Source organism: Artibeus jamaicensis, unplaced genomic scaffold, assembly GCF_021234435.1.
Source record: "Artibeus jamaicensis isolate MK-2021 breed Jamaican fruit bat unplaced genomic scaffold, CSHL_Jam_final contig_233, whole genome shotgun sequence".
NCBI classification, from domain to species: Eukaryota; Metazoa; Chordata; class Mammalia; order Chiroptera; family Phyllostomidae; genus Artibeus; species Artibeus jamaicensis.
The window spans coordinates 54,559,846-54,573,682 of record NW_026521486.1 but is presented as its reverse complement, the minus strand read 5'-3'; the positions used below and the strand labels follow the sequence as shown (position 1 = coordinate 54,573,682).

At 42.0% G+C, this 13,837-nt stretch overlaps 1 protein-coding gene across 5 annotated transcripts in view; it reads right to left on the bottom strand.

The window, feature by feature from the left end:
• The window catches only part of RBMS2 (RNA binding motif single stranded interacting protein 2), a 52,206-nt gene that overhangs the window by 4,330 nt on the left and 34,039 nt on the right, over positions 1-13,837 (bottom strand). For 4 of the 5 annotated variants that reach the window (XM_037133249.2, XM_037133252.2, XM_037133250.2 and 1 more), the window contains 9 exons: positions 11,094-11,173; positions 10,849-10,958; positions 10,479-10,525; positions 10,214-10,307; positions 2,586-2,663; positions 1,986-2,096; positions 1,275-1,355; positions 755-840; positions 375-520 (listed from right to left, as the gene is read on the bottom strand). In XM_037133249.2, the coding sequence (XP_036989144.2) occupies positions 760-840; positions 1,275-1,355; positions 1,986-2,096; positions 2,586-2,663; positions 10,214-10,307; positions 10,479-10,525; positions 10,849-10,958; positions 11,094-11,173 (682 nt within the window). In that variant the 3' untranslated portion in view covers positions 375-520; positions 755-759. Of the gene's footprint in view, positions 1-374; positions 521-754; positions 841-1,274; positions 1,356-1,985; positions 2,097-2,585; positions 2,664-10,213; positions 10,308-10,478; positions 10,526-10,848; positions 10,959-11,093; positions 11,174-13,837 lie in introns of those variants that run through there. The other variant, XM_037133251.2, reaches the window with a different exon arrangement.

Sequence of the window (13,837 nt, the reverse complement as noted above, 5' to 3'; positions counted from 1 at the left end):
GCATGTCCGCTGCATGGAAAAGAGAAGAAGAAGAAAAATCTGGATGAGAGGAAGAAGGCAAAATATGTATAAAGAAAAGATAGGATGGGTGAGTTAAGAGCTTTATAAAACAAAATTTTTAAACTCTGCATATTTTCTTACACGTACCAAAAAAAGTCCACAACCAACCTCTGTAGGAAGGACCCATAGTAGGACCCCTTCAATGTTCTAGCACCATGCCTTTCTTTTTTTTTTTTTAAGAGAAGAAATAAAATAAAAAATGTTAAGCCTTCCCAAATAAGTTCAGCACTTCAAAAAGTGTTTTTCATAAAGATGAGAAGAAGCTCCAGGCACCATGTCTCTTTGGGGTATACTGCAGTTAAAAACAAAACAAAACTTTCTTTGCAAAAGAAACATAAAGGAGTGTCTTTGGCTTCCTTGAATGTAGCACACACAGACAGTGACGGTTTCCCCAGGCTCCATCGGGAAGGGAGGAAGAGCAGAGGACAGGAGTGCAGAGATTTCTTTTTCAGGCCCAGGCCTGTGAAAAATGATGGCCAAGCATTAGGTCTTAGCAGGGCCCACAGATGATCTACATTCCGGGTCAGCCCTCTGGAGTCTGGGAGCTTCAGCAGTTTGTATTCAACAAAGATGGGGAAGGGAATCCTACCAGAGGAATAAGCCAAAGAGGGTAGGGAGCGGGGATGACAAACATGAGACCCTGTCTGACTTCAGGCTGCTCAGTGCACCCTGCCCCTCAGCATGTGATTCTTACCACTGTTACTTGTTGAACTGGAAAGAATAGACCCCATGGTCTGAAGGAGCATCCACGGTCACTTGATTTTGCTGGCTGCTGTTCTCCTGTAACCACAGCCAAAGCAGGAGAGTAGCCCTGTGCACCCTTCCCTCACCTCCCACTGAAGCAGCCTGGCTGGGACCCAGCCACACTGGCGTGCCTTTCCCAGCTCACCCGCCCCCCACACACCAGTGTCAGTGTGCACAGGCACACAGCACACACATACTCAGACACACGGCCTCACATCCCCAGCATTTGGAGCAGCCTGTTCTCTTCCCAAGGAACACTAGTGTTTACTATTCTGGTATTTACCCTCTGGCCAAATGTCAGGAAGAGCCTCATTCAAGGACACACACTTTCCTTGCTACATTCTTCACATACCAGTCAGCTATTTGCGAACACAGAATTAGCATCGCTGTGAGAGGAAGGTCTTGGACGGGGAAAATCTGCCTCTGTTCATTTTCTTACCCTCAATCCAAAGAGGTTATAAAGCTCTCACCTCAACTGAAACACTGGAAGAAGGCACAGGGGTGTACGGGGAGATGTAAGCTCCCTGAAGAGCTGCAGCCGTTGGCATGTACTAGAATGAAAAACATCAGGGGCTTAGTGCGGTGATTCTTGGCTACATTTAAAGCACCTGGGAGCTTTAGAAAAGACTGATGCCTCTGTTCCATCCCAGAGATTCTAGTTTAATTGTCTGATTTAATTGTGCGTTTGAAATCCACTTCAGGTGATGGTTCTAAAGAACACTGGCATAGGGGGACTTCCGCGGACACAGCTTCCTTTTCTCCTCTGTCCCGCCTTCGGCTTGTCCTTGTGCACTGCCTTCTCTGCCTCTAAGCCCTCCCGTGCACATTGGAACGTAGCGGGCCTACATGAGACCTGGTGAGCTCCACTCATTCTTCTTTCTTAGTGCTATTTTGATACGGATTCCTAGGAAATGTGGATGAACTTCCACATACACGAGTATGTAGATAGAAACACTGTTCAGTTTTATAAGCAGGAATCAGTTAAAAGGAGTGTGCTGGGGAGCATTATAATGCTGTATCCTTGCCTCATGGATTATTACCTGTTAGTTTGTCTCCTACTCTGAGTGTGCTCTCAATGACACTGAAGTGATACTTATCATGTACAAGTATTTATGCTGAAAAGTAGTACACAGGTATTCCTCCCTCGGTAGGTGTTTATAATCAGAAGTATCCTGCTTTACCGTGCCCGTGGTGCTGAGGGAGAGGTGGCCCAGCTGCTGGGTAACAGGTCCCATCATGGAGGCAGGCTGGAGAGAAATGGGGTGATCCATCCCTGGCGTCAGAACTGAACCCTACAGACAATGACAAAGGACAGGGTTCGTTGGCAGCATCCTGTGAGGTTGCCTGAAGCAGGGATTCATGGCTACAGGGGCCATTTAAAAATCCTGGGAAATGAGAGAGGAGCAGCAACCCAGTTGTGCAACCGGAATAGGCACTCTGCCCATCAGTCTAGAGGGATCCCTGCCTAAGAATAACAAACTCAAAAAATGTGAGGTCATATACCTTGGCTGCATAGGGGCCTGAGCTGGAACTCAAAACCCACACCTGCCTTCATCAATTCCTAGTGTTTTTATTTTATTTTATTAAATTTATTGGGGCGACATTGGTTCATAGGGTCATACAGATTTCAGGTACACATGTCTATGATACGTAATCTTTATACTGCAGTGTGTGCCCACCACCCAAAGTCAGATCATCTTCCATCCCATATGATTAGCCCCTCCCAGTGGTTTCCTTTACATCAAGTGGCCTCGGGCATTTGCCTGGTTCTGAATACTCACTGACGGCTGCATGAGGTATGACTGGTGGTGCATCCAAGATGGGTTAGGTACTTGTAGAGGAGATGTCTGAGTTACTCTCTAAAGCAAGCAAAAATAAACAAAAATTTTTAATTGCCTAGAAACTATTGTTTTGACCAAGGATCTGATAATGTTCAAACAAAACCCTCAAAAGATGGAATGCCCCATTATCAAATAGAAACACTAAGAATAAACTGCTTTAAAAATATTAGCAATTCTTGCTCTGGCTGGTGTGGCTCAGTGGACTGTGAACCGATGGGTTATGGGTTCAATTCCCAGTCAGGGCACATGCTTGGGTTGTGGGCCAGGTCCCCAGTAGGGGTCATGTGAGAGTCAGCCACACATTGCTGTTTCTCTCCCTCTCTTTCTCCCTTCCTTCCCCTCCCTCTAGAAATAAGTACATAAAATCTAAAAAAAAAAAATTAGCAACGCTTATACCTCAACAAATAATCCAGTTTAAAAATGGGCACCCCAGGGTCTGAAGCCCTAACAGTTTAACCTTTGCGGGGGTTCAGGACAAGTCACCTCCAGCTGTGCCTCTGTGGTGTGCAGATTATTTTGAGCTAAAGACAACTGAGACGCTACAAGAGAAACTTCTGCCCCTCTGTCCTTTCATTTAACTACGAGAAGAACTTGAATTAGGGGCCTTGCCTATAGTAAGAAATTATCAGAGACAGCTTCTTTTATCCACCTATAGGACAAGGCAAGCTACTAACCATTCAACACCTGCCCTTCTTCTCATCCTGCAATGACCCTCTGAAGCCCCCGAAGAGCCTCACCCCACCCTCGGCTCCGAGTGCCAGGTGCACCTCATTTCAACTTTCCGCCCCGCCCCTCTCCTGTACGGGAAGGTTTGTCACTGCTGTTCATGCTGCACAAGGGCAATGAGAACGCAGCTGTTGCTCTTGTATATTTTATTGAAAAAACAAGTTACATTAAATAGCAATTGGTTCCATATAATACTGAGAAACTAAAAATAAAGAGGTTCAAAGAATTTAAATAAATATTTCTCTAAGAAGATATACAAATGGCTAATAAGCACATGAAAGAGGCACAAGATCATTAGCCACTGGGGAAAGGCAGATCAAAGACGCAATGAGATGCCACTCCACACCCACTGGGATGACCGCAGTAAAAGGGCAGCACAGCAACTTTCGTGCAGGGTCTGTTGGGAGTAAAGCCGGCTTGGGTGTGGGTAGTAGGGTAATAATATGGGTGTACTAATTTATAGTTTTAATTTGATCACTGCACCTAAAATGTCCCATGCTGTGCTTGAGTGTGACATTGTTATGTTACAGAATTACATGCTTATGATTTTGTAATAAAAAGGGGCGTTATTTGTGCTGGATCCTGCACACCGTAGGTGGGAATGTAAAATGGTTCAGCAGCTTTGGAAAACAGTTTGGCAGTTCCTGAAAAAATCAAGCATTTACTGTGTAACCCAGCAATGCCACTGCTAGATGTATACTCAAGAAAAATAAAAGTACATGTTCACACAAAAATTGCACACAAACATTCATACAATCCACAGGTGGAAATGGCCATCGACGGATAAATGAATGAAACAGTGAGGTATTATCCACACAATGAAATACGATTCAGTCACAGAAAAAAATGAAGTACTGACACATACTACAACGTGGATAAACCCTGAAAACATGCTCACAGAAAGAAGCCAGGCACAAGTGTAATGCATGCTTCCACTTGCTAAGAAATGTCTGGAACAGGCCAATCTACAGACATAGAAAGTGGTTGCTAGGGGCTGGGGGTTAGGTGGAATGGGGAATGACCACATAGGAGTATAAAGTTTCTTTGTGAGGTGATAAAAATGTTCTAGAGTTAGATAATGGTGATAGTTGTACAACTTTGTAAATATACTAGAAACTACTGACTTGTACACCTTAAGAGTATGACTTTTATGGTATGTGAATTATACCTCAATTTTAAAATGAAAAAAATATATCAATGAGAAGTAAGAAATGCATCATAATAAACAAGTACAGTTTGTTCCATAAATGTAAGGACGGTTCAGATTAAAACTCTATACACGTAAGTCAGAATTGAAGGAAAAAGCCATAGTACAATGCTATGATGCATTATAGCATTTAATGCCTTTCAGATACTGAAGCGACGCTGGATAAAGCTCAGCAGCCATTTATTTTTTTTAAATCACAAAGTAAAATACGGACTAGAAAGGAACTACTTACATATATTAAATGTTATTAGCAAAAACTAGCTGCTAATATTAACCTAACAGAGAAATATTAAAACCACTGCAATTGTAGTAACCCATCTTACAGTAAGGTTAAATAAATGCAATTAGATAAAAGCACAATTGGCATAAAATTGGAAGAGAAACTACTCTTTTGCACTGATGATGTAACTGTATACCTCTAAAACCTAAGAGGCTTAATTAGAAAAAATACTAGTAGTAATAAGAAGACTCGGTAAGTTAGCTGCATACTAAATCGATGAACATAAATCAACAGCTTTTTTCAGTGTATCAAAAGTGTATTAAGAAATGCTTATAAAAATTATAGAACATTTAGGAATATATTTTACAAGGAAAGCATAAGACCTACATAAAGAAAACTAAAATTTCATTGTATGACATAAAAAAATTAAAAACACGAAAAAATACTATGCCTTGGGTGAAAAGGTTACTATTATTATTTTTTAAACGTTTTTTTAAATTTGTTTATTTTTAGAGAGAGGGGAAGGGAAGGAGAAAGAGTGGGAGAGAAACATCAACGTGTGGTTGCCTCTCATGTGTCCCCCACCAGAGACCCAGCCTGCAACCCAGGCATGTGCCCTGACTGGGAAGGTTACTATTATTAAAACATCAATTCTCTTAAACTAATATATATATATTAGTTTATAGATGTGTATATATATATATATATATATATATATATATATATATTTAATGTAATTCCAATTAAAATCCTCAGAGATTTTTAAAATTTAGATTAAATGATCACATAAACTTTATACAGAAGAATAAAAGCTAAAATAGCAAAGTGTGAAAAAGAAAAGATTTTGCCTCATCAAATATTAGAACAAATTATGAAAGCCACTCAGATCAAATTAATATTATCAGAATAGGAATGGAAACTACAATCATTGGGAGAAAATAAAGAATACAAAAATAAATCCCGGTGTTTATTTTTTATTTATTTTTGGGCGTTAAATTTTTCACTTTATTTTTTTTTAATTTAACTGTTGTTCAAATATAGTAGTCTGTCTCTTACTCCCATCCCAGCCAACCCCCGCAGTGCTCCCCACCTGTATTTTTTTAATTTATTGATTGTGCCATTACAGTTGTCCCATTTTCCCCCTTCACTCCCCTTCACCCTGCACACTCCCTCACCCCCACATCCCCCCCACCTTTAGTTCATATCCATGTGTCATACTTATAAGTTCTTGGCTTCTGCATTTCCCATACTATTCTTGCCCTCCTCCTGTCTATTTTCTACCTATCGTCTATGCTACTTATTCTCTGTACCTTCTCCCCCTTTCTCCTCCTCCCACACCCCTGTTGCTAATCCTCCATGTGATCTCCATTTCTGTGTTTCTGTTCCTGTTCTAGTTGTTTGCTTAGTTTGCTTTTGTTTTTGTTTTAGGTTTGGTTGTTAGTAATTGTGAGTTTGCTGTCCCTTTATTGTACATGTTTTTAATGTTCTTTTTCTTAGATAAGTCCCTTTAACATTTCATATAATAGGGGCTTGGTGATGATGAACTCCTTGAATTTGACCTTATCTGAGAAGCACTTTATCTACTCTTCCATTCTAAATGAAAGCTTTGCTGGATAGATCAATCTTGGATGTAGGTCCCTGCCTTTCTTGACTTGGAATACTTCTTTCCAGCCCCTTCTTGCCTGTAAGGTCTCTTTTGAAAAATCAGGGGACAGTCTTATGGGAACTCTTTTGTAAGTAACTGTCTCCTTTTGTCTTGCTGCTTTTCAGATTCTCTCCTTATCTTTAATCTCAGCTAAAGTAATTATGATGTGCCTTGGTGTGTCCCTCCTTGGGTCCAACTTCTTTGGGACTCTCTGAGCTTCCTGGACTTCCTGGAAGTCTATTTCCTTTGCCAGATTGGGGAAGTTCTCCTTTATTATTTGTTCAGATAAGTTTTCCACACGTTGCTTTTTCTCTTCTCTTTCTGGTACGCCTATAATTTGGATGTTAGAACATTTAAAGATGTCCTGGAGTTTCCTAAGCTTCTCCTAATTTTTTTGAATTCTTGTTTCTTCACTCTTTTCTGATTAGATGTTTCTTTCTTCCTTCTGAGTCACACTGTTGATGTGAGTCCCAATTTCTTTCCCATCACTATTGATTCCCTGTACATTTTCCTTTCTTTCACTTAGCATAGCCTTCATTTTTTCATCTAATTTGTGACCACATTCAACCAGTTCTGTGAGCATCCTGACCACCAGTGTTTTGAACTGCGCATCTGATAGGTTGGCTATCTCTTCGTTGCCTAGTTGTATTTTTTCTGGAGCTTTGATCTATTCTTTCATTTGAGCTTTTTTTTTTTTTTTTTTTTTTTGTCTTATGGTGTCTGTTATGTATGAGGGGCAGAACCTTAGGTGTTCAGCAGGGCGGGGCAACCCACGTCGCTGGGTTGTGATGCTATATGTTGGGGAGGGGTCCAAGAGGGGACAATGGCGCTTGCTCCACTCTCTGCTGGATTTCAATCACTTCCCCTGCTTCCTGCAAGAAAATTGGGCCCTTCTGGTGCTGGTTCCCAGGTGGATGGGCTTGTGTATGTTCTAGGACCCTGTGAGTCTCTCCAACGAACTCTCCTGTGAGGCTGGGAGTCTCTCGCTACACCTCAACCCTCACAGGTGTTTTTAATAGGTGTTTTGAGGCTCTATTTTTATGTGCTGGGACCCTGGGTTGCTGGGTCTGTCTCACTTCCCACTGTCACCTGGTTCATCTGAGCATGAATGTGGGACTGGACACGCTATGCCCCTCTACAATCCGCTGCCTGCTGGGTCCGCCAGTTGCTGCCTTGTGCACGGAGGGCCCGCCAAGCACCCTGCCTCGAGCACTCTCGGTACCAGCTCCCTGACTCCGCCCCTCCTACAAGTCTGGATGAATGCGTCTACTTTAACTCCTTGGTTGTTGTCAGACTTTCATATAGTTCAATTTTCTGTCAGAAGTGGTTGTTTTTTTGTTTTTAAATTGTTGTTGCCCTTTTTTTGGTTGTGCGAAGAGGCACAGTGTGTCTACCTACACCTCCATCTTGGCCAGAAGTCCCCAGTGTTTATTTTTTAAAAAATAAGTCTTTTTTTAAAAAAGATTTTATTTATTTATTTTTAGAAAGAGGAAGGAGAAAGAGATGAAGAGAAACATCAATATGTGGTTGTCTCTTACGTGCCTCCTACTGGGGGACTTGGCTCACAGCCCAGGCACGTGCCCTGACTAGGGATCGAACCAGTGACCCTTTGGTTCGCAGGCTGGCACTCTATCCACTGAGCTACATAAGCCAGCGCTAAAGTCCAGTATTTGTTATATGACAAAGGTGGCATTTCAATTCAATGGAAAAAGAATGGATTATTTGCCTTGGCTGGTGTTGCTCGCTGGACTGAGCATTGATCTGTGAACCAAAAAGTCACTGGTTTGATTCCCAGTCAGGACACATGCCCGGTCACAGGGCCAACTATCCGGATGGGGGTGTGCAAGACGCAACAGATGGCCATCCATGTGATGGCTGTTTCTCTCCCTCTCTTTCTCCTTCCCTTCCCCTCTCTAAAAGTAAATAAAATAATTCCTTAAAAAAAGAATGGATTATTTAATAATTTGGTTCTAGGACAACTGGTTAACATTTTGAAAGAAAATATAATATGACACCTACTTTCTGCCATATACAAAAACAAATTCCTGATGATTACACATTTATATATAAAACAATGAAATAATCTTACAGACAATATGTACCATACAGGGACTAGGAAGATCTTTTGAATTAAGACAAGAAATTCAAAAGTTATAAGTAAAAAAGCAGATATATTTAACTATACACAAATTTTAAACTTTGGCATGGCAAAAGCCAGTGATTGCTAATGTATGGTCCTTCAACAAGCAACTGCAGCAGCAGTAGCACCTGAGAACTTGCTAGAAATACAATTCTTGCCTCCCACCCTAGACTTACGGAATCAAAGTCTCGGTGTGGTGCCTGGTAACCTGGGTATAACTAGCTCTTCAGGTGATTCTGATGCACAGGTAAAGTTTGAGGACCACAAAGTCAGTGGACAAAAAATTGGAAAAAAACATTTGTAACAAAGACAACATTCAGAGGATCGATACTTATAATTTACAAAACCAAACAGAAAACTGGGCCAAGCATATGAAAAGCAATCAGAGAGCAGCAAATCAAAACATGACAAACACTGAAAATGCTTAAACTAAGCTGCAGTCAGGGAAGTGCAAATTGAAGTCACAGTGCACTTTCTACCCATAAAGGTGGGAACAATTTCAAGAGCAATGTCACCTACGGCTGGAGGGAAGCGGCTGCTCTCACACGTTACTAGTGGAAACGTGAGTTGACACAGCCTTTGTGAAAAGCAATCTGGCAACATTTATAAAACTCCACAGTCCATAAATTCAAACTACAATTCTACTCCTCAGATGCCAGCCACCAGAAACATAAGTACTTATATAGGCAAGGATAGAAGCACAAGGATGTTTACCGCATAAGAAAATTTACTGAAGCATTATTTATACCAGAAAAACACTGAAATCCAAGTGAATGACCTTCACTGGGGTACAGATGAAGAATTCTGGCCCTGACTGGGTAGCTCAGTTGGTTAGAGCATCATCCGTATACACTAAAGTTCTGGGTCCATCCCTGGTCAGGGACAAGGAAGAATCAAGCAATGGATGCAAAAACAAGTAGAACAACAAATCGATGTTTCTTTCTCTCTTCCTCTCTCTCCCTTCCTCTCTCTCTCTAAAATCAATCAACAAAATTTTTTTTAATTTAAAGAAAAAGAATTCTGGTATCTCTCCAGCATGATCTACTATGAAACCACTGAAAAAGGAAATAATGAGAACAGAGAGCCCAACATTTGCTGTATCAGAATCACCCACAGGCTCCCGAGAATCACTCAGACTGCTGGGACCATCACCAGCTTCTAATTCCGTAGATCTGGGGTGGAGTCCAAGAATGTGTGTTTCTAAAAATTCCCAGGGGATGCTGACACCGCTGGCCCAGGGCCTACACTTGGAGAACCACTGGTTTAAGGTGCTGTTAAGTGAGAAAAGCAAAGTATGAAAAATACATTTAGTATGGTCAACTTTTTGGTAACCTAAACAATAACTTCCAAAAACTATATACATATGTATATATGCACATGAAGAAAAACACTGAAAACAGTAGTGAATTGATATGGATTTACTTGTGGAGGCGGTGGGCAGAGAGAAAGAGGATGCTCCTACAACAGTCTACGTAAGTGGGATGCGGCCACATGTTATGCTCTCCTGTAGTGTGATTTGTGTGTGGTATATACAAAGGGAAAACAAACAAGTAGTTTCCAGCCTTATACTCCTTTACTTAAAATGCAGTGATGGGGAAAACCACCACACCCTTTTTGGGCACAAGCATACCTGATACGAAGACACAGGAGATGGAAGGTACGGGGAGAGTGCAGACTGAGCAAGCATCCTGTTGGGGGCAACATTATAAGGAGCTGGGTAAAACCTGTAGGAAGGAACCTCATCAGTACAGAGTCACAGGAAATCAGAAAGGGCCCCCCACGGACAGACATGGCCACCCACTAAGTGCTGTTAAAAGATCAAGATGAAACAGCCAAGTGCCTGGACAAAGGCTGTTGTCATTTTCAGTCGGCCTGGTTATCTGAAACACCCTTACCCATTCTGAAGAGCTGTAGTGGGGTCATAGGTCAAGGCCATACCACCCTATAAGAAAAAACACAACATTCATACTGTAAGCTCTCGGATAAGAACAGGAGTAAATGCAGGATGTCAAGGGTGGGGAAGTATTTGGTTCAGCTGATTAAAATGAAGTCTGAACAAGCTGTTCCAAGTTTTTTTGGGTGTGCAGGCTGCAAAATCCCACCCACTCCAGACCCACAGCGAGCAGCATGTTAAACAGCTTCTCTCAGTTGCAAACTGCAGCTCCCAAGCTTGCCACCTAAGTTCACAGAAATCAGGCCATGGTCATTTCCATCCCATTCTAGTACCTATCCACAGTCCTCCTATCTCCTCAGAAGTCCTCTTACCATGTCTCCATTCCTTGGCCAGGCCCGTCCATTTTGCACAAATTTTCCTTGATTCTGTCGTTTCTTTGGACCACCATCAGCAAATTTGCAAAGCAACGGATCAGATGGGGCTACCAAGAGAGAAAGCAGACAGGCAGCTGAGTCCCACCTCACTTAGCCCGTTCACACTCATGCAAAACTCCTCCAGAGTCTTCACTGGGAGTAACAACCTATGGCCCTCTCAGCCTGATTCCCAGATGCCTCACCTGGTACTCCAGGGGGTGTCTTAATATATTTTCCATTAAAGTGGGTGATGATGGCTTCACACTTCTCTGTGGACTCCATCCTAAGGAGCACAAGAGGCGTTAGGCTCTAGCTTCTTCAGGATCTGTGCTCTCCCTACATTCAAAAAGAATGTCCTAAGTTCCCAGCCCCACAAATCCTCCAAAAGTTGTGCCTATAGGAACACGGAGTTTCCTCCGCACAAATTCAAGATATTCTGAAGAGGCAATTCCAGCTTCTAATGAAGGTTCTATCGGCTGGCTCCTAAAGGGGCCCCGAAAGGAATAATGTAGGTCTTTAAGCTATGAATACATATTCCAAAGAAGATACTTATGGATGGGACTAGTGTTGTGTCTGCTTCATAAATACAAATACAGCCCTGGCTGGTGTAGCTCAGTGGATTGAGTGGGGCCTGTGAACCACAGGATTGTGGTTCGATTCCCAGTCAGGGCACATGCCTGTTTTGCAGGCCAGTTCCCACCAGGGGATGCACCAGAAGCAACCATACATTGATATTTCTCTCCTTCTCTCCTTCCCTTCCCCTCTAAAAGATAAATAAAATCTTAAAAAAAAAAAAAGAGGGTCTTCCTACTCCGCAAGGCCTGGCCCTTCTCCCTCACTTAAAAAAACAAAAAAACAATAACTAGAGGCTGTTAACAGTACTTTTTAATAAAGATTTTATTTATTTATCTTTAGAGGGGAAGGGAAAGAGAGAGGAAGAGAATGTCAGTATATGGTTGCCTCTGGTGCATCCCCTGCTGGGAACTGGCCTGCAACCCAGGCATGTGCCCTGACTGGGAATCGAACTGTGATTCTTTGGTTCACAGGCCTGCACTCAGTCCACTGAGCTACACCAGCCAGGGCTGTTAAGGGTACTTTTTATCACAAAATTCCTAATGGAAATTGTTCCCTCGCTCTGACAAAACTACATGAGCTGAGAATTTGTCAATATTTATTTTTTGCTTCTGGTTATCTACCAAGGTCTAATTAGCTACTATAACATCATTAAGATTCCGTGAGTCTATAGGAGGAGACAGTAATCAGATGGGGTTTATCTGGTCCGCAGTGGCAGAAAAACAAAGTTGGGAAATACCGAGTTAAAGTTCCTTCTTGGGAAAAGAGGCCTGAGTGGAAAATCAGAAAATGAGAAAACCTAGACTCCAGCTTCTGCTCACGTCCCAGAGCTCTGAGTTAGGACATGCCCCAAACCCTGTGGAAACCCATTCCTCATTTCCACTTTAGAGAAATTATTGTCTCCTCTACAGGATTGTACAGATCAAACAGTTAATCTACATAAATGTATTTTAAAAGTGTCAGAGTCTAGCCCTGGCTGGTGTGGCTCAGTGGACTGAGTGCAGGCCTGCAAGCTAAAGTGTTGCCAGTTCGATTCCCAGTCAGGGCACATGTCTGGGTTGCAGGCCAGGTCCCCAGTGCGGGGTGTGCAAGAGGCAACCACACAGTGATGTTTCTCTCCCTCTCTTTCTCCCTCCCTTCCCCTCTCTAAAAGTAAATAAATAAAATCTTTTTTTTTAAGTGTAAAGGTCTATGTAATACAAGGTACAGTGTCCTCCTCTCTTTCCATATTTCAAGTAGGTCTCAGTATATTTTCTGTGCCAATAACCACTAAAAATATAAACCATCCCTATGAAGGCGGTCACCATAAAAGGCCTCAAATGGAACTTTTTAGAGAAAACGACATGATCAGTATCCTAGAGCAGAAGTTTGTAGCTGGGTTACTCCCACTCCTTAGTCAAAGGGGTGAACAGACACAGCGTGTCGAGAGAATCACTTTGAGAACCTCAACTTCATCATAAACTCTTTCCTAAAACTGATCTGTCTGGGGCATTGGTCCTGATCAACGGTCAAAGCCAAAGTCCCCTCTCACAACCACCCCTCCCCATTTACTTCCCACTCATCCCAAAACGCCACACAAGGCAGAGAAGACCTACAGAGTTATGAATCTTTTTGTAAGTTAGATGGTCCCAATTCTTCCAACAGAAGCTGGAGGACTTAACAAGGTGTCAAATGACATATTAAAAAAATCAATATTCATGATAGATCACCTTGGTTCTTGGCAAATAACTCAAAAGGGATTAAATAAATTCCTATTTTAGGCCTGGCTGGTGTAGCTCAGTGGATTGAGCACAGGCTGTGAACCAAAGGGTCGCAGGTTCGATTCCCAGTCAGGGCACATGTCTGGATTGCAGGCTGAGTCCTTAGTGGGGGCCACCTGAGAGGCAACCACACACTGATGTTTCTCTCCCTCCCTTCCCCTCTCTCTAAAATGAAGAAATAAAGTCTTTTAAAAAATTCTTATTTTAACAAAATTCTTTCCAGTCCTGTCTACTTATTTAAGTGAACGAGGTTTCTCAGCATGGAAACGCAAAAACAGGAACAAAGCGGATATCAACCCGGTCTCGTTACAGTGATAAACGACGTTCGCTGATGGCTACGCGTTCTAACTAGGAAAATCTAAAAATAAAATTTAAACTTATGTATGTCATAGAAGAAGTATTTCCAATAAAAACTTCGTATAAATGTTTAAATATATTTGTGTTGTTTGGGGCAATTGTGAACTAAAAATCATAAAGAGGGTTTTCCTATGGGTTAATACATATAGAGCCTCAGGGCCGCTGGGAAAAAATTAACATGTACATATTTTTATTGTGGAGAAGTATGACAGGATGATCCACAAAAAGGCTTGCAACTATGAAAATGTTTTACACTA